This window comes from Acipenser ruthenus, chromosome 4, assembly GCF_902713425.1.
Source record: "Acipenser ruthenus chromosome 4, fAciRut3.2 maternal haplotype, whole genome shotgun sequence".
NCBI lineage: Eukaryota > Metazoa > Chordata > Actinopteri > Acipenseriformes > Acipenseridae > Acipenser > Acipenser ruthenus.
Genome location: NC_081192.1, coordinates 54,951,400 through 54,971,514, shown reverse-complemented (window position 1 = coordinate 54,971,514; position 20,115 = coordinate 54,951,400). Strand labels below are relative to the sequence as shown.

The 20,115-nt window shown below is 40.1% G+C and overlaps 1 protein-coding gene across 9 annotated transcripts in view; it reads left to right on the top strand.

Annotated features, from left to right (window-relative positions):
- Window positions 1-20,115, top strand: part of fars2 (phenylalanyl-tRNA synthetase 2, mitochondrial) — a 227,398-nt gene that overhangs the window by 91,954 nt on the left and 115,329 nt on the right. For 7 of the 9 annotated variants that reach the window (XM_059022564.1, XM_059022567.1, XM_059022563.1 and 4 more), the window contains one exon: window positions 706-837. The exons of the other annotated variants lie outside the window; for them this stretch is intronic. In XM_059022564.1, coding sequence (XP_058878547.1) covers window positions 706-837 — 132 coding nt within the window. The remainder of the gene's footprint in view (window positions 1-705; window positions 838-20,115) is intronic. 9 annotated transcript variants of the gene reach the window in all.

Here is a 20,115-nt window from a genome sequence, read left to right as displayed (position 1 = left end):
CCGATTGCGAAGGGAAGTAAGCATGATGTGTCTTTCATCTGCTGCAGTAAGTTTCCTTGGCCGACCACTGCGTCTACGATCCTCAACGTTGCCCGTTTCTTTGTGCTTCTTCAAAAGAGCTTGGACAGCACATCTGGAAACCCCTGTCTGCCTTGAGATTTCTGCCTGGGAGAGACCTTGCTGATGCAGATTAACTACCTTGTGTCTTGTTGCTGTGCTCAGTCTTGCCATGGTGTATGACTTTTGACAGTAAACTGTCTTCAGCAACCTTACCTTGTTAGCTGAGTTTGGCTGTTCCTCACCCAGTGTTATTCCTCCTACACAGCTGTTTCTGTTTCAGTTAATGATTGTGTTTCAACCTACATATTGAATTGATGATCATTAGCACCTGTTTGGTATAATTGTTTAATCATACACCTGACCTATATGCCTACAAAATCCCTGACTTTGGCAAGTGTACCTAGAATAATTGATGCTGTTTTGAAGGCAAAGGGTGGTCACACCAAATATGGATTTGATTTAGATTTTTCTTCTGTTCACTCACTTTGCATTTAGTTAATTGATAAATATAGTCTATTAACATGTCTATTTTTGAAAGCATTCTTACTTTACAGCATTTTTTCACACCTGCCTAAAACTTTTGCACAGTACTGTATGTATGTATTTAATCCTTATTTATTTATTCATTTATTTTCCTTGCCACAGGGCTTGAAATCAGATGGGTTGACTGCTATTTCCCGTTCACGCACCCTTCTTTTGAAATGGAGATCAAGTTTCAGGGAGAGTGGTTGGAGGTACTGGGCTGTGGGGTGATGGAACAACAGCTGGTGAATTCAGGTAGGGCAACAATACAGATTGACTGGCAAGTTTGACCACAATGTAATGTGAGGTAATGGTAAAGGGAGGGTGTGGGGACGTAGGTCAAAAGCACCATCAATTATTTTGATTTGATTTGTTAAGATAAGAAATAGGCACTCAAGGATAACTCAGAAAAAATACATAACCCTATTAGGAGTAAAATAACCTAATTATGTGGATTTTAACTTAGCTGTGCCTCCAGAAGGCTAATGCACTATTTGTGCAAAATGTTTCTTTATTGTGGAAAGATCAACTGGGGAAGCTATACAAAATGCTCGGATATATAATGAAGTGTTGAATTTAAATCAAGGGAAGTAATATTAAAACTGTACAATGCATTAGTAAGACCTCACCTAGAATATTGTGATCAGTTCTGGTCACCTCGCTACAAAAAGGATATTGCTGCTCTAGAAAGAGTGCAAAGAAGAGCGACCAGAATTATTCCAGGTTTAAAAGGCATGTCATTTGCAGACAGGCTAAAATAATTGAATTCATTCAGTCTTGAACAAAAAAGACTATGTGGCAATCTGATTCAAGCATTCAAAATTCTAAAAGGTATTGCAAATGTCAACCCAGGGGACTTTTTCGACCTGAAAAAAGAAACAAGGACCAGTGATCACAAATGGAGATTAGATAAAGGGGCATTCAGAACAGAAAATAGGAGGCAGTTTTTTACACAGAGAATTGTAGGAGTCTGGAACCAACTCCCGAGTAATGTTGTTGAAGCTGACCCTGGGATCCTTCAAGAAGCTGCTTGATGAGATTCTGGGATCAATAAGTTACTAACGACCGAACGAGCAAGAAGGGCCGAATGGCCTCCTCTCGTTTGTAAACTTTCTTATGTTCTTAACTCCCTTGGATAATCTTACTGTCTACCAAGTTCATATAGGATTTACGTCACGCATAGCAGTTTTTAAAGAGAATTTTGAACATCTATGTATCATTATGCAATTCATATAATAAGGTACTACTATATTGCTCTATCAGAATGTCAGTTTGGATTTTACACATTATGCATGCTCCAAGCAAAAGTGATTTTTCACCTCCATCAATTCAGCACAGCTGATGGGAGCCGTTGTGCACAATCACCATGTTTAATAAATGAAAGCAATCTGTGCAGTTATTAACATTCATTTAAAAGGCTGATTAAAAGCTGTGCTGTGATGAAAAACACATTAGAAAGACAATCCATCCATATTAAAACACCCAGACAGCACTGCACCAGCAGAAAGTGATGCTGAACTATGCCCCTAAACCTCAGTAGAGCACATTAAAAACACAGTCTTATTAGGAATAGTATTTCACCAGTTTCAATGGTTTGTATAGGTTTAAAGAGCAGCTACTCTAGAAGAGAACCTTGTGACTTCACCACTGTGGTGTCAGCATTTATCAAGGTTTGCTTTGTGTATCTGACTAGAAATATAAATACAGAGAAAAATAGAACATGTACAGCAATGTGCATCATTTGCAGTGATTACCAGTAGCCTCATGTTAATGTGTATGTGTTTATATATGTGAAATATGGCACTAAAAAGCATTAAAAAAAAGTGGACAGTAGCAAATCGTATCAAAATACAAGCTGCACGATGTTTTGAGGAATAACACATATACTAAAGCTTATGAAGGACATGTGGAAGAATTTGAATAAGCACAATGCCTTGTAATCTGTTTCATAAACACTGCTTCAAATAAAAAAAAGGCTTTGCTAAAAAACTATTTTGAGGGGAACAAGAATAATGACAACTTAAAATCTATGTTAGGATCACGCTACCAGGCTGTTTGAGCTGGTTCAATGTCCACTTGAGGCTGTCAAAATCACCTGGGACCTCAGCTGCAGTAGATATGAACCCAGAGGTGAAAGGCTTGAGACGCTAGTGAATTAGCCTACTGCTCCCCTTGCATAGATTGAAGACTAATCCAGCTCATGCCATTAATCTTGAGTTACACGCGCACTGACAGGCAGTGTCTGGTGGAACTGCAGGAGCAGCTGTTCCACTGCAGCCTCTTCCAGCAGGTGTCAGTATAAGGCAGTGGTGTTTTAAGTGACGAAAGGGTTGAAGCAGCCCTAAATATTGTACATTTTATAAACTCTTCTTACACATTAATGGCCAGACAGCATGTGTGGTTATGTTATTCATTTGTATTAGTTAGTATGTTTATTCATTTTTTGTATATGAATGTTTTTATATGTTGTACTGTAACACTACGTGACTTAATTGAAAACATAACATTGACTTATTCCAGGTTGACATTTTTTCACCACTACTAGTTTTCATATGCAAAAATTGTGATTGCATAACCTAGCCCAGGCTGCTTTGACAAATCTCTCTCTCTTTTTTAAAAATGTATATACTTTTTACAAGACCTCTGCTTCATTTGTACACAGAAATTGAACTAAAAATGCAGCTCATCATTTTTAAATTATTTTAATGGAAATAAATACTTTAACTGGAAGGAGCAACAATATGCTGCCTCCCATTTTTAAATACCCAGTAGCTGCTGTAACATTACAATGTAGGGATACAATAGTTTTGATAGATTATATATCTAGATATAGATATAGATAGATAGATAGATAGATAAATGTGCCTTCCATTTTTTGTTGTTGTGTTTCAAATTAAAAGATTATCAAACATAAATCTACCGGCTGGTTTCACAGATACAGATTAGCACTAATCTTGGTCTGCTTTACCTAAATTAGTGTAAATCAGTGTCTCTGAAACCAGCCATATAGATTTCACCTGCTTATATGCAGCCACCCCCTCCCCCTCTTTTTAAGCATGTGATTTTAGAAATAATAAATCTGCAACTGTTTACATTTTTTCTAAAAAAAAAATACTGTAAATAGGAGGGAAGTTTAATTCAAGCAAGGAAATTAAGTTGATTTAAAATTGGTATATAAGCTTCAAAACTATAAGGTCGCATTAGTGTGTAAGTCACTCCCCCCTTTTCCATAACAACAAAACTTACAGCAGGTTTACGAAAAGCAGTTTTACGGAATTCGTTTTAACACGTTTGTTTTTACATTTGTATAGTTATTTGTATAAACAAAGAAAAAGCCACTGTAGCCTACTAGCCTTTTGCAGTAAATCAAAAACAAAAACTACTTGGCACTGAGTAATAGACTATCTAAGATTATTGCGTCGCTGTTGTACAAGTGGTTTAGTAAAATGAAAGGTAACCCCTCCCCCTCCCCCATCAGTCATGTTGTGAGGTGGTAAAAGGAGTAAGCGTTTGTTGTCTTGTGCTTGCCTGATTTGTTCTCCATTGATTTCTCATCAGACAAGCCTTCCTCAATGTGCTTTGATTGTCGTTCTTTGGAGCCCTTCCCTGGGGACTGACTCAGAGCTTTAAGGAGACGGCAGGTGTTGTGTCTCAGTTTTGACGCACATAGAGATTGAAAAATACTCTTGTACAGTAGTAATTTATGGAGCCTGCTAGTCTGGCATTATAACCATAGTCTATGGGCATTATGCAGTCAAGCTGCCAATCTGTTCTTTAGATCTGTATACCAAATAGTTTTAATATAACTTTGCCACCTTGCAAAGCTTCTGCAGTAAAAAAAACATTTCTTATCAATATGAAGTATTCCATTTGTGAAAAGGTGTTTTGTATCCCTGTGAAAATGTTGCATTTAGATTTTGCTCTTATTAAGGTGAAAAAATTATGCCAAATTTAAGAAGGTTATGCAATAGAAAAGTATGAGGTTATGTTATAAGTCATTTTAGGCACTAGTGGAACCCACATAACAATTGAAAAATAAGTCTGTCAACTATGATAGGATTCTTGTATTGGCTGATTTCAATTTCCATATTGATATTGAATTAGATTTTAAAGGTTGTAAGTTTTTGAGGCTACTGGATTCATTAGATTTGGTCCAGCATGTGAAAGGTCCTACTCATAACCATGGACACACTTTAGATTTCATCATTTTTCGTGGTGGTGTTGTTCAAAATATCCTAACTATTGACCTTACCATTTCTGATCATCTGGCCATTGTTTTTGAGGGTTTTTTTTTTTTAAATCTACGAACATTCTCTCACACGACAGCCGGCCCAGGTTTAAGGGTCCCCTTCGCGTGGACAACGGGACTGCAGCTGATCGCAAACATAAATTTGCAGGAGAGCCCTCATGGGAATTGATGGACTATGTGGGTGCATTGTGATTATGGCTGGTGGGACAGGGATGCGTGCCTGTGATTGGGGGAGCGCGCACGACGGAGCGAAATGTAAGCTTGACAGTGGGAGGGGCTGGGTGAAGAGTGTGGGTTTTGGAGCCGTGGGAGAAGCTGCGGCTGAGAAACGCAGAGACTGCTAGCTTTGTGTGTGTTACCTGACTGTTTGTTTATTAAACCCTTTTATTTATCCTGTGTTCATTATTGTTTATTGCATTTCAGTGGTGGCATGTGACTTTTTTGACAGGTGAGACACAAATCACAAAATAGTTATTACCACCTCCACTCAATGGCTAACCTACTAAAAGTAAATGTACTTTGTTCAGCTGATTGCATATATGACTCAGCTGAGAGCATTTTAATACATTCAAATAATAGACTGCAGTCGCTATGTAAAACATACCCCCATCAATTAAAAAACATTATCACTGTAAACAACACGCAATTTACAGAATTGCTGTATGTGACACCATCTTTGTACATTCGCCATAATGACACAAATACAATATCCAAACTCATTAATTCAAAACGAACAAGGCAGCTTGTCATGTCGTGGCAAGAAATTGACAGTTTTACTCCATTAAAAGTTTTAATAGTTGAAAGAAGGAAACATGGCCAACAATAGTTTGTTCACAGTGCTGCCTTCCATTTTATTGACTCCTTGCCGTGTTCGTTTACTTCTTCAAAATCTCCAGTACTAGTGTTATTCTGCCGTCCTTAACAATTGAATGTCTCTTTTCTTGGGATTTTACTGTAAAACATATTTTTCTCAGGGCGCATATAATATCAGATTCAAGTAAAGCCATTATTGAACAAATTCAAATTGCACAAATCTAACTGCTCCAAATCCAGTAGGTGCCTCATAAAGTTGTGGTTACCATAGCAACACCTTCAGAAAGGGACTCCCCAGCGTGGTGAGTTGCCATGGTAACAAGCAACTTTATGAGGCACTCAAGGTTTGTGCGTCACGCAGCATGCTGCAGTGCGGCGGCAACACTGTTCCAGCTTTCTGGTGTTGCACTTTCGCTACTGCTGAAAGCGAGTTGAGACTTTTAAATAATGTCACTAGCGCTTCTGTGGACTTAAATATATTTAATATGCTTTGGCAAAGTAGTAATTAGTGCGCAGGTGTAGAGCAGGTACAGTAATCCAAGAATGAAAGACAGACAACAAAGTACGGTTGAAATGTTTTTTGTTTTATTTTGTATTCCAAAAGGGTCTGATGACCAAACAGTAAACAAAAGGAGGGCTGGCAATACATAGCGATGTGCATTGTGCAGTGAATAACGATGGGTTGCAGTCCCATAAATAATAAACAATAATCCAGTACATACACAACACACAAACACAGTCACAAGTCCAAAGTGAGTGCTGAAGTGATTGTGGTGAAGTACAATTTATTCATTAACAATAGTGCTGTGTTGTCCGGGTTTAGTGCTGGCCATAAGCGACAGCTCCGGATCATGTTAGTCGTCTAGTCTATTAAACAAACAGTGGGTTTTAGACAGCCAGACAAAACAAACAAAACACTCATGGTTCTTTCAAATACTTGGGTCCTTTCGGTTTAGAGTAACCATAATAGGGAACAGATCACCTCGCTACGTTCCCTTATATACCGTCAACCATGACCCCTTGGTTAAGGAGTGCAACTGCTCCTCCAATCCGTGGCTGCCACGTCATTTCCCTTCCGGGTCGATGATTTAGTGTACCGTAGCTCCGCCCCCTTTCTAGATGGCCGACTTTCGCCTAACCCTGGGAATGATTTGTCGGGCTGTAACGGTTTGAAACTAAAAGCTTCAGCCGACAGCGAATAAAACAAAAAAAACGAGGGTCCTCAATTAACAAATTTAATGGCACGCACACCAGTAAACTATACACAAGTGAATCGTAAATGATTTAAGACAAGCACACAAACAGTAGAGGGTAAGACATGCAAAACAATGTCCTGAACAAATCAAGTCCAAAAAATAATCCAAGTAATCCAACCGAGCAAAAAAGAAACAAATCCAAATCAAAAATGGAAAAAATGGGAAAAAAACCCAGAATGATCTCACCCGACTTTGTTTGTTTGTTGATGCTTATTCTGTAGTTCCAGTGGCAGTCCAACAGCAACCAGTTGTCCAAGAGATGCTCCAAGGTAGTATAGTTCTTATTTAATATAATCTTCTTGTACATAAAATCCTGAACAAAAAACTGGAACCCATTCAGTACCTGCACGCAAACCACACCGCCATACACAAAATGGAGGAACCCAGAACACAAAAACCTGCCTCCCTTCCCCCTCTACCTGTTTAAAGAACAAAGGCTCATGGGAGTTCAGCCTTCTTAAAGGGGAATCCTTAATTAAATAGATACCATAATTAAGAAGTTACCTGGCCAGGCATTTTAATTAAAGGGAGTGTTTATTTAAACACTTGTGTGGCTAGTGCCACAGGGCCATCCAGTCCAAGGTACTCTGTTCCCTTGACACAGCGCCCTCACAGGTCTATGTCACATATGCTTAAATGTGTTTTTCTGCTCTTGTAAAATAAACTGTGCATTTGAGACCAGAATACATGTGTGCATTCCATCCTTTACCTCCATGTTACAATATCAATTTAAAATTGTATTGCAACATAATGAATACTTGTTTTAATTTTCAATTCAACATCAAGCACTGCAAACATACTGACAACAGTCAGTTGTGCAGTTTTTTGTTTTTTGCAATATGCATTGTAACCAGGTAGGATACATTCATCTCCTTCTCAGAGACAGTGACTGATTTTTTTAAGAACGTCTTGCTGTTTAATTGATCAGCTTTCTTCTGGAAAAACGTGTCGTTTCCCAACGCAATCTGTTTGCCGTGTCTCAAGATGCCAACTCCTTAGCTTTTGTGAGCCAGTAATTCACAACAAATGACACATGAGGACGCGTATCATCCTCGTCACCAATGTAAGAAAAACTTAAGTTAATGCAAGATGGTAATTGTGATTTTTTTTGTTTGTTTGTTTTGTTTTTGTTTCTTTGAGCTGCAAGTAGGATTAGACATTTTTCGTTTTGCATCCATTTTAACAACTGTTTTCAAAATCCTAAGTAACCTCATGTAAATTGTCACCTTATACTTTATTTTTTTGGTTCATATTTAAAGTAGAAGACTGGTGATAAAACAATACATTGTTAACATAATTACTGCTAATGATTTGTATGCAAATTATATTTATTTTGAATATGAGCATAAAAGTTGTATAGTGAAACTAAATCTTAACAATGTGCACTGAACTTCATATCTTTTAGATTGTTTGGCGACCCCTCAGAAATCTTGCAGTGACCCATATGTGGGTCGCGACCCCCACTTTGGGAAACGTTGCTTTGGAGGACCTGACCGAGCTAGTTCTGCATATGAGATCAACGACATGCTCTCTTGATCCCATTCCTACTAAATTATTAATAGAAGTACTTTGTGTTCTCAATACACTCATACAAGAAATTATAAATTAATCACTTGCCTCCGGCATAGTTCCTTTAGTACTCAAGGTAGCAGTGATAAAGCCATTACTTAAAAAAACAAACGTAGACCTGAATAACTTTAGGCTAATTTCCAATCTGCTATTTTTAGCAAAGGTTCTTGAGCGGATTGTTGTAAACCAAGTACAAAGTTGTTTTAGCTCCCAACAGCATGTATGAGAAATTCCAGTTTGGATTTTGAGCTGCACATAGGACTGAGACAGCCCTTGTTAGAGTACTAAATGATCTGTTGATAAGCTGTAACTCTGGCTTTCCCTCCATTTTAATTCTCCTTGATCTAAGTGCTGCATTTGATACTGTTGACCACGTAATTTTATTGAATAGTCTTGGAAGCTTGGTGGGTCTCTCAGGTGGTGTCCTATCATGGTTTAGGTCAAATCTTTCCAGCAGATTCCAGTATGTCTCCATTGGTGAGAATAAATCGGTATTATCAGAAGTTATCTGGGGTGTTTCACAGTGTTCTATTTTAGGCCCCTTGTTATTTTCTTTATATATGTTGCCATTAGGCGACATTATTCGCAGACATGGATTTAGCTTCCATTGTTACGCCGATGACACACAACTGTACTTGGCAACCCCTCTACTGGGGCGCTATTAGTTGTATGCCTTGCTGATATAAAGTGTTGGATGTCTCAAAAAAATGTTATGTTGAATTCAGACAAAACAGATGTTATGTTTTTGGACAGTCTGAACCAAATAAAAAGCATTGACTTACAGGAGTTAGGGTTCAGCAGTTTTTCATCAAATCTGAAACTGGAAATGAAGAATTTGGGGGTTGCTTTTGATCCAAATTTATCATTTGAGTCTCATATTAAGATATTACTAAAGTTTATTTTTATCATTTCATGAATATAGCCTTAGACCCATTCTCTCTGTATCTGACAATGAAAAGCTAATGCATGCCTTTGTTTCATCCAGAACAGATGACTGTAATGCTCTGGTATTCCTAAACGTGTGGTGTCTCGGTTCCAGCAAGTTTAAAACACTACTGCAAGAATTCTAACTAAAACCAAAAAAATGAGCATATTACCCCAGACGTAGCTTTTTTGACTGGCTCCCTGTGCATTTTAGAACTGATTATAAGATTGTGCTTTTAACTTATAAAGCTCTAAATAGATTAGCACCAAATTATTTACAGGAATTGTTGACCCCTTACAATACAAGTACACTAAGATTGCAGGATGTGGGGCTGTTGGTTGTTCTGAGAGTGAATAAAGATGGTGTGGGAGGGAGGGCCTTCTCTTGTAAAGCCCCAATGTTGTGGAATGCTCTACCATCTTCAGTCAAAAAAGCAGGGAATCTTTCTACTTTTAAAACAGCATTGAAAACCCATTTTTATAAAATGGCTTTTTTACCATAATTTTAGCACTGACTGTGTATTTTTAACTGTTTTATAGGAATTATCTTTGCCTTTTAAATTTTATATAATATTGTAAAATTGTTGTAAAGCGCCTTGAGGTCCTTGTGATGAAAGGCGCTATATAAATGTAAATAAATAAATAAATAAACATATACCGATCTGTGGCTGTACACCACATTTCTGTTTCATGCCATGAATACTCACAGCTTGCTTAACGTCCTTACTTTTTTTTCTTACCATAAACTGATTGTGACGGGGTGCCCCGTCCTTTATATTGTGTACGCTATATTATTTGTATTATTATTGTTTTCCTTATAATTTTTGTTATTTTTTGTATATAGATGTAGGTGTATTTGATTAATTATTGTGATTGTACTCTTGTTTATTTTGGATCGGCAGGGAGGGGGTTAAATTCCTCCCTGCCAAATACATGTGAGAATGTGGTTGGAGTCTTAATTAGCTAATTGTTAATTATTGATTTAATTGGGCCACAGACTATAAAAGCCGGGAGGAATCCTTTGTCTGTGTGGAGTGATTTGGTTTGGAGAGACACAGAGAGTAAGCGTTACCTGTAATAGTGTATAGGTACTTGTTTAATTTGATTTATTTGTTCCTGTGTTGTGTTTTGAAACCCTTTTGTTTGGCCCTTGTGCCCTTTTATTTTGTGTTTTGAAAACTCTTTATTTAGTTGTTTAATAAAACACTGCGCAGCCACACAGTTTTTGCCCTGCATTCCTGCCATTTGTGTACTGTTTTCCTGGAACCTGATGTCACACACATCACATCAGCCATTCTGCCACAAGTGGTGTCCATCGTGGGATCTAACAGCGCCTCGGAGGACTCAGGCCAGGAGCAGAACTGCGGGTGTCTTATTTTTCTTTTTTTCTTTTTGTGAAGAAGTATTTCTTTTAATATGGGAAGGAATAGCCGCAAGAAGCAACAGCAGCAGCAGCAGCCACCCCGGCATTAAGAGCCATGGTTGGAACCGTGGAAAGTCTTGCCCTGGTGCACCTGGTGTGGCCACTTGGAGCACCACTGGTTGTATTGCCAGGAGGTGCCTCCAGACTGGTGCGGTCACTGTGAGGGTACTGGAAACAGCTGGAGGAAGTGCCCTTTTGTGGGACCGGCGGTGCAACAGCCATAGCAGCCTGCACTGAAGGACGAGTCCACCACGGCTTCACTGCCGTCTGCCGCCTGCCAGGTCTACCCGGTGATTGAGGGGTGTTCTGGTTGTTGCAAATTTGGGCACACAGTGGCCTTTTGGGACTGGCTGGTGGACCTCGAGGGGGACATGAAGAGGAACCTCCCAGTGGCGATTAATGTCCTGTGGGCTCGAGATGAGAAATGGTGGGAAGCTTGGGAGAAGCAGCACTACCTAGAGTCCTTCCAGGACGTGGTGCTTAATTACCTGGCTACAGACATAGGAGGGGCTCCACCATTTCCATTTTCATCGGGCGGTGCCGTGCTTACTCCAGAGCCCACGAAGGAGGAGCCCAAGTGTCCTGTGTCCAAGAAGGGACAGCCCAAGTTGCCACACCCGAAGAAGGAGCCAGTGCGTCCAGTGCCCAGAAGGGAAGGTGCCTGTGTGTCCAGTGCCCAGAGGGGAGGAGCCCGAGTGTCCATTGCCCAGAGGGGAGGAGCCCAAGTGTCCAGTGCCCAGAGGGGAGGAGCCAGCGTGACCAGTGTCCAGAAGGGGGAAGCTCGAGCATGTAGTGCCCAGGAGGGGAAAGCCCGAGCATCCAGTGTTGAAGGAACTACCCCAGTCTCCAGTGCCTGAGGGGGAAGCCCAGTTGTCTCGAGGGAAAGCTGTCTGCTGTGTTTGTCGCTAACGGCAAGTGATGACTGCTTGCTGTGGCTGTCACCACCGGCAGGTGAAAACTGGCTGCCATGCCTGTGTCCACGGGCAGGTGAAGATTGAGGTTCCCGCCGCTGTCGTCTGGGAAGGACATCATGAGGTTCCTACCACCAATGCCACGGGAGGACGTCTCACTGTCCCAGCTGCCACCGCCAGGGGAGGACGTCTTGCTGTCCCAGCCGTCGCCAGGGAGAGATGTCCCGCTGTCCCCGAAGATAGGGGAGATGTCTTGTTGTCTCGGTTGGCATCACCAGGTGAGGGCATCCTGCTGTATTGGTCTTCACCCTCAGAGGGAGTAGCGCAGGAGCTTCCACTCCCTCCATCACCACCAGAGGGAGCAGAGCTGGAGCTACTATTCTCTCCGGGGGTCACCGTCTGCCCTGCATCACCTGGGGACGCCGCCCGGGGACGCTGTCCACACGCCACTGCTCTGGGGTGCCACCTGCTCCGTGCCATCGCCCGGAGTAGCTGCCTGCCTTGCATTAAATGTCCCGGGATGTTGCTGGTCTGCCTTCGCCTGGGGTCGTCACCTTGCCGTCGCCCGGGGTCGTCGCCTTGCCGTCACCCGGGGTCGCCTGCCTGCCGCTGTCCTGGATTGCCAGTATGTCGCTGCCTGGGATTGCCAGTTTGCCACAGCCCAGGGATGCTTGTTTGCCATGGCCCGGAGCCGCCGGACAATCTTTGCTTGAGGCAACCAGACTGCTAAATATATGTGTGAGTGTGGCTGGAGTCTTAATTAGCTAATTGTTGATTATTGATTAATTGGGCTCCAGCCACAGACTATAAAAGCCAGGAGGAATCCTTTGTCTGGGTGGAGTGGTTTGGTTTGGAGAGACACAGAGAGTAAGCATTACCTGTATTAATATATATAGGTACTTGTTTAATTTGATTTATTTGTTCCTGTGTTGTGTTTTGAAACCCTTTTGTTTGGCCCTTGTGCCCTTTTATTGTGTTTTGAAAACTCTTTATTTAGTTTAATAAAATACTGCACAGCCAAGCAGTTTTTTCCCTGCATTCCTGCCATTTGTGTACTGCTTTCCTGGAACCTGATATCGCACACATCACGTCAGCCATCCTGCCACACTGATTCACTGACTGACTGTAGCTGTTTTCCCTGGTGTCCTCATCCACCCACTCTTGTCACTGTCATGTACTGTATGCATGCATTCAGATGTTAAGCATTAAACAATTTTCAAGTAACTGTACAATGACAGTTCATAAGTCCATACGTCTGTATGTACTTTTGTGAATATCAGAATGTAGGGGTATATGGTTTGGTTGGTGGTCGGACTGCTGAAAGACCTCATAATGCCAAAAAAACTACAGGCACATGTGCATAACTTTGAAGCAGTTGGCATCGCCAGGTGAGGGCACCCTGCTGTATTGGTCTTCACCCTCGGAGGGAGTAGCGCAGGACCTGCCACTCCCTCCATCACCACCAGAGGGAGCAGAGCTGGAGCTACTATTCTCTCCACCCCCAGTAGAAGGAGATATTCGGCAGTCCCCACCTGTGAAGGAAGACAACGGGCTAGTCAAAGTCCCAGCTGAGGGAGATGGCCTGCTGGGTGAAGTTGCTCCGCCTGGGGATATCAGAACTGCACTGAACGGGGATGCCGGAATCACATCGCCCGGGGTCGGACCAGAGACATTTGCCCTGCTGAAAGACATCATAACACCAAAAAAACTACGGGCACATTTGCATAGCTTTTGAAGCAGTATTGCATAGATTACAGAGATATGGGTTGCGAATAAAGAGAGAGAAAGGTCAATTTTTTGAAGATAGTTTACATACATGTATCACAAGATTGATGCTGAAGGAATTTACCCAGTTAAGAAGAAATTTGAAACCATAGAACAAGCACCTGTGCTTCCTAATGAAACTGAGCTTAAAGAATTATTGGCAAATGTGTCAACTTTAATAAAGCCCAAACAGAATTGTTGCGGAAGGGTACAAATTGGGAAAGGTCTAAAAAATGTCAGATAGCTTTTGATAAGCAAGGAAACAATTGTGTTCATTACTACTGCTAGTACACTTTGACCCAGCCTTCTACATTCAGTGTAAACTTGCATAGATTGCCAGATGGCAGTGAGAAACCCATTGCGTATGCATCACACACCCTAAGTAGAAAGAAACTACACACTGAGAAAGAGGCTTTGGGTATAGTATTTGGAGTAATAAAGTTCCACGAATATCTGTATGTTATGGCAGGAAATGTACCCTAATAAGTGACCACAAGCCCTTAAGATTTGAGGTCCCAAGCCCGGGGTACCCTCACTAGCAGCTCCAGACTCCAGAGGTGGGGTTTGATTCTGCCAGCATGTCACTGTGATATCCAGTGTAAGGCCTCTACAGCACATGGTAGTGCAGATGCATTACAAGGGTACCCATAGAGTGTAACCCTGTTTACAGTGTATTAACTGTGGAAAGTGATTGTCTGTTATGGAGATTGAGTGGTGGCTCCTTCAGTTTTGCAGCCTCTACTGCTAGGTTTGGTCGATGGTGAAAATGAAGGCACTTGCCCACAGTCAACCAAATTGCCAAAACTGCATCATGCCAGAAGCTGTGACTCTTCATCTCTGGAAATGGTCTGCCAGACCTTGGCAGAGAAAACACATTGATTTTGCAAAAAAATGTCAAAATAAATAATAATTCTAGTGCTTATAGATGCTTATTATTGTTGGCATTAAGTGGTGCTGTTGTCCAGCACAACCACTTCTAAAACAATAGATATATTGTGGAGCATATTTGCTGCTTATGGTCTGCCAGAGGAGTTTGTTCTGATAATGAGCCTCAGTTCACCTCGAAATATTACAGTTTCAAGAATTCTTACTTTTAGAAAGAAATACAGGAGCTTTATAAGTACTATATGTCCCAGTTTCAACTTAAATGGGTTTAAATACGTTAATGTACAACAACAATAAAACCCAACGTTTGTGAGTCAAATTGCAATTTGTGGGAAATGGGAGCCACAACCTTACTGTGTTTTAACCGTTTCCGCACTGTAACGGGTCGCATTATATCGGGGTAGCACTGTATTACTTAGCACTCGTAAACTCCCCATCTGCCCTGTGTACCTATTGAAGTTGTGGTTGTTGGTCTCTGAGATTTTTGACATGACAGTACAGTTTTATTTTCAAAAATAAAAAATATGTGACTTCAGTGACAGCAAAACAAAGCATAATGCTTTTATTAGACTGGGACATTTATTTTTTATTTTTTTTTAAGTTTTTCTTTGGTAGTATAAACTGGGAAAGACAGTTGTAAATGCCAGTCCATATGAGAATAGTTGTTGGTAACAAATAGTGTTTCTTCTAACTTCCAACATCTTGACCCAGAATACAAATTTCAGACTTACAGTGGGTTCCATGAAAAATGTCCCCATTACGGCAGTAGGCACAGTAGCTGATACTGCAAAGCACCGTGGCTTACTGACCAGTTGCCACTTAAGCTCTTTTTTTTTTCTAAATCCTGTGTCAACTACATTTCTGAAAAATCCACCGAAGTACCAGCAGATGTACAGCAGATGGTGTCGTTTCAGATTGTGTGACAAGTTTTAAACAGTAACTGAAGTTAACTCTTCCGTCTGAAAAAAATAATTGGTGACAATTACATAAAAACAAAATGTAACCTGGTAACCTGGCGTGGAGCAACCTCCACACCTCACCCTTTCTTAACTGGAGTCCCCCAAGGGTCAGTCTTGGGTCCTCTCCTGTTCTCTCTCTACACCCGCTCCCTGAGCCCCCTCATCGCATCCTATGGTTTCTCATACCATTTCTATGCTGATGATGCTCAGATTTTCCTCTCCTTCCCCACCTCTGACTCCACCATCTCCTCCCGTATCTCTACCTGTCTGTCTGCTATTTCCTCCTGGATGCACTCGCATCACCTCAAACTCAACCTCTCTAAATCTGACCTCCTTTTCTTTCCCTACTCCTCCTCCCCCTCCTCTGATCTCTCTATCTCTGTTCCTCTGGAATCTACCACACTCTCTCCCTCTTCCTCCGCTAAGAACCTCGGAGTCACCCTGGACCCCTGCCTCTCTTATTCCCAGCACATCTCCACTCTGGCACGCACTTGCTGATTCTTCCTGAGCAACATCCGAAGAATCAGACCCTTCCTCACAAACTACGCTACCCAGCTCCTGGTCCAGGCCCTGGTACTCTCCCTCCTAGACTACTGCAACTCCCTCCTGGCTGGCCTCCCTGCGTCCGCCACCCGTCCGCTCCAGCTCATCCAGAACTCTGCTGCCCGCCTGGTGTTCTCTCTGCCTCACTTCGCCCACGCTACTCCACTACTCCGCTCACTCCACTGGCTCCCGATCACCGCTCGCATCCAGTTCAAGACTCTTGTACTAGCCTACAGATGCCTTGACCAGACTGCACCCAGCTACCTCCAGACCCTCATCTCTCCCTACACCCCCACTCGACCTCTCCGCTCCGCCTGCACTAGAAGACTGACTCTACCTCCGCTCCGCTCCCCTGCCTCCAGAGCCCGCTCCTTCTCCACCCTTGCTCCGCAGTGGTGGAATGACCTTCCTACAGATGTCAGGACTGCCCAGTCCCTGACCACATTCTGGCGCCTCCTTAAGACTCACCTCTTCAAACAGCACCTGTAGAACTCCTCTGTTTGTATCCTGGGACACTATCACCCTTCATTTAAATGTGCTTTATTTTGCTCTTATCTGCCCCCTATTTTACTGCATTTAATCCTGTACTTCAGAATACTGTAATCTGCCAAGTGTTTAACCTGTAGTATTTTGTATTTAATCATATCCTGATGTAACTATCACTATTTAATCATATCCTGATGTAACTATCACTATTATCTGCTGTATTATTGAATTGTGTTTTGTCACACTTGTACTTTGCTTGAACAAAAGTTATTGTATTTCTTGCTCTTATTGTATTACTTGTATTGTAACACTTGAAATGTATTTGCTTACGATTGTAAGTCGCCCTGGATAAGGGCGTCTGCTAAGAAATAAATAATAATAATAACCTAAAAGCAACATACGATGTAATCTTTTTTTGGCTAGAAAACATAATTTATATTATTATGACCAAGATGTAGGCATTAGGTTCTTACATAAAAAAAAAAAAAAAACTAGACATTTTTCTTGAGTCAGTATAATAATGGAATGTTTGTATTTTTGCAAGAAGGTTTGATTAAATAAAATGTCTTAAGGTATTTGTTAGTGTGGTATTATAATTATCCACCAACTCTCCAACCGATCCTGAGTAAGTGCTGAGGTGGATAACGTATCAAGTGTATGGCCATGAATATGAGTTGGGCCAGTAACATGTTGAGCAAAACCAATGGATTCAAGCAATATCACAAACCACAAAAGATAGAATTTCAAATGACGAATAACCTGTTAGCAATACCACCACCTCGCCCTGTAGGACATGCCCTCTGATAGAGAGAGAAACCTGTGGGACAAGCCTCTACAAGTGATACATTTTCATTCTGTTTCAGCCAAGTCTCAACTAAGGTTAAAATATCTAAATCTGATTCCAAAATGAAGTAGTTACTTAAAAGAGATGTATTACCCAGAGATCTTGTATGTAGTACTGCCAAATGAAGAGAGGTCAGTGCAGAGCTACTTAAGTTGTCACTAGCTAAACTTATTTTTTAATTAATTTCTTAGAATATGAGCCCCGGGAACAAGATGGAAATTGACTACAGGGGACCGACACTACCTGAATACAATACTTCAGTTGTTGAGTTTGATCATATGGCTCAAGTTTGTGAATCATTTTTCATGGTGATATATTTTTATAATCTGTATATTTTCTGCCAATCTAAATGAACCTCTCATTTGGGTGCAGACCATCTTTCCTAAAGAACCCAGGTCTCTCCCAGAAACTATCCCAGTTGTCAGTGAAACCTAGATTCTCAGAGGCTGCAGCTGTACCTGATTCAATTTCCAGCAGGGCTCAAAGAACTTCCTGCCAAATTAATTCGCTGAGACTTATGCATGGAATGTTAATATGGAGATTTCCTTTCTTGTTTTTATTGATGCAATTTTCAACATTTTAAAGGAATCCCTTTACTCTATATTTACAGGAGAAGCAACAGGAAAAGGGTAAGCAAAGTTTAATTAAGAGTTAATGTTTTCAGTGAAAAAGATATATAGGCTTGACTACCTCTATGATGTGATTGCATAACATTAAAAGTAAAGTAAAGGTGGCAGTTGATGTGCACTTAATGTTGTGCTGTAATCTTATTATAACTTGAATATAATATATAATACTGCTTACTGTTATATATTTAAATGCCATACATATATATATATATATATATATATATATATATATATATATATATATATATATATATATATATATATATATATACATACATACACACTTACAATTGCATCAATTTGTTAAGAACTTTTGAAAGCATGTTTTAAACAGTTGCAGTTGTTGCTGACATTTCCCAGTGTGCTTTTTCTCGGGCGTTGCCAGTTGTGATCAATGCGTTTTTGAGGTGAACACCCAAATACCTATTTTTCCCTAAAAGCAGGGTGTACTTACAAGCATTGAAAACCAAATTCCTATGACATTTCTGGTTTGCCCAACGTGTTGAAAGCCCTAACCCTAACCCTAACCCTAACCCTAACCCTAACCCTCCAGCTCATTCTTAACATCTGTATAGGAATATGAAACACACCTATTCTATTAATGTGCAGGTGGTTTGTAATTGTGAACAGTTTAACACTGCACCACTGACTAACTTAAATAAAAACTGACAGTATACATTTGGCTTATTTAGCTACTAATATGAGTTAGTGGTATAATGCAAAATTTATTGCTGCTCCCTTGAAATTCGTCCTTCTGTAAGTATCATAACTTGTCAATGCGACACCATCATTTTACGTTAATTGTCTAGGCTACTAAGTACGGCAAGTTAATAATAATAATAATAATAATAATAATAATAATAATAATAATTAAAAAAATAAAAAAAAACCGCTAAAATCATTTAGTTTCAATTTAATATTTTAATCACATTGTACACAAATGTGTACAATGCAGCAGCATGATTTATTTTGTGTTACTGTAGCCTACAGGCTAAAGTAAAATTACAGTGCGCTAGGTATTCATTTGATTTTTACTCTACTGTATACTGTATAGGCGTACTGTACAGATTTATATTTTTTCATTATGTAATGTGTAGCCTACCCAAAACATTTCAGTGCAGTGATTTATACATCTTAAAATACATTGAGCATTGTAAATGTGTGTGTGTGTGCGATTTTTATTGTATTTTTTTTAAACCCGACACCTCATGTCGGACAAACATATCCGGTTTAGTAAGGGGCTACTGTATGATTACGAAAAGCTTTTTGATAGAAACACATTTTTAATTTGGGGGTGAAGGTGGGGACCGCTACTATAGAATCTGATGGGATTAAACTGCCTTTCATTATTTATTCAAAAAAATGTTGCACGACTCTCGCAAGAGATCTTGCTAACAAATATTTAAATTAGTATGTTGCAGCTCTCTTTATTAACATATTTTCTCATGGTACATACGAAAAAATGTATACTTGCAAATTATTGCAACAGAAATGCAAATTGCTGTATGTTTGCGCTGCGAATGGCCCATCTTGGTACATCTTTAGAGCTGCACAGTGTGTTTTTGTTAATTCCATTCAGTCTCACCTGAATCCATTAAATACTTTTTCTACTGATTTTTATTCACTTACCATACTTAAACATTTTAGTAAAGCTGCACAGACAAGGACCCTAATGCCCCTTTGTATTAACACAAATGTGTTTTACATATGAGGGGTGACCAAGAAGAAAAGTTGAAAACATGGGGAAAAAAAGTGCAAAAGTAGTCTTTTTAAAAAAAAAATTGTGCTTAATTGTTTAAAGGGTTAATTTATATCACCTACATTAATATTTTAAATATGTAATTTCTTTCAGGCATAGCAACAAAATCCAGTTCCAAAAGTACAAACAATGTGACAAATTTATGAAAATAAATATTAGTAAAATTTAGATGATATAAAGTGGTTTTTAAAAAGTGATTATAACAATGTAAAGCACTAAAACATATAATATGTGTAAGTTAAAAGATAAGGTATTGCTTGTGAAATGTATACTTGAATTTCTGAAGCTCTATTTTTTTCATGTTACCCTTGTAGATCATGATGGCTAGCTGACATTTCTGGGGAACAAAATGTTACACGTGTTTTTAACTCAAGCATAAAACCAGTGGCACCTAAAATTTCAAGATATGGCACATTTTAACTTGGCAGATTTACCGCAGCTCATTTCAGCAATAACTTTGTTCCAGATTAAACTAGAGATCCAATAGTCTAATATGGGTATCTCATCTTAAAGGTCTTT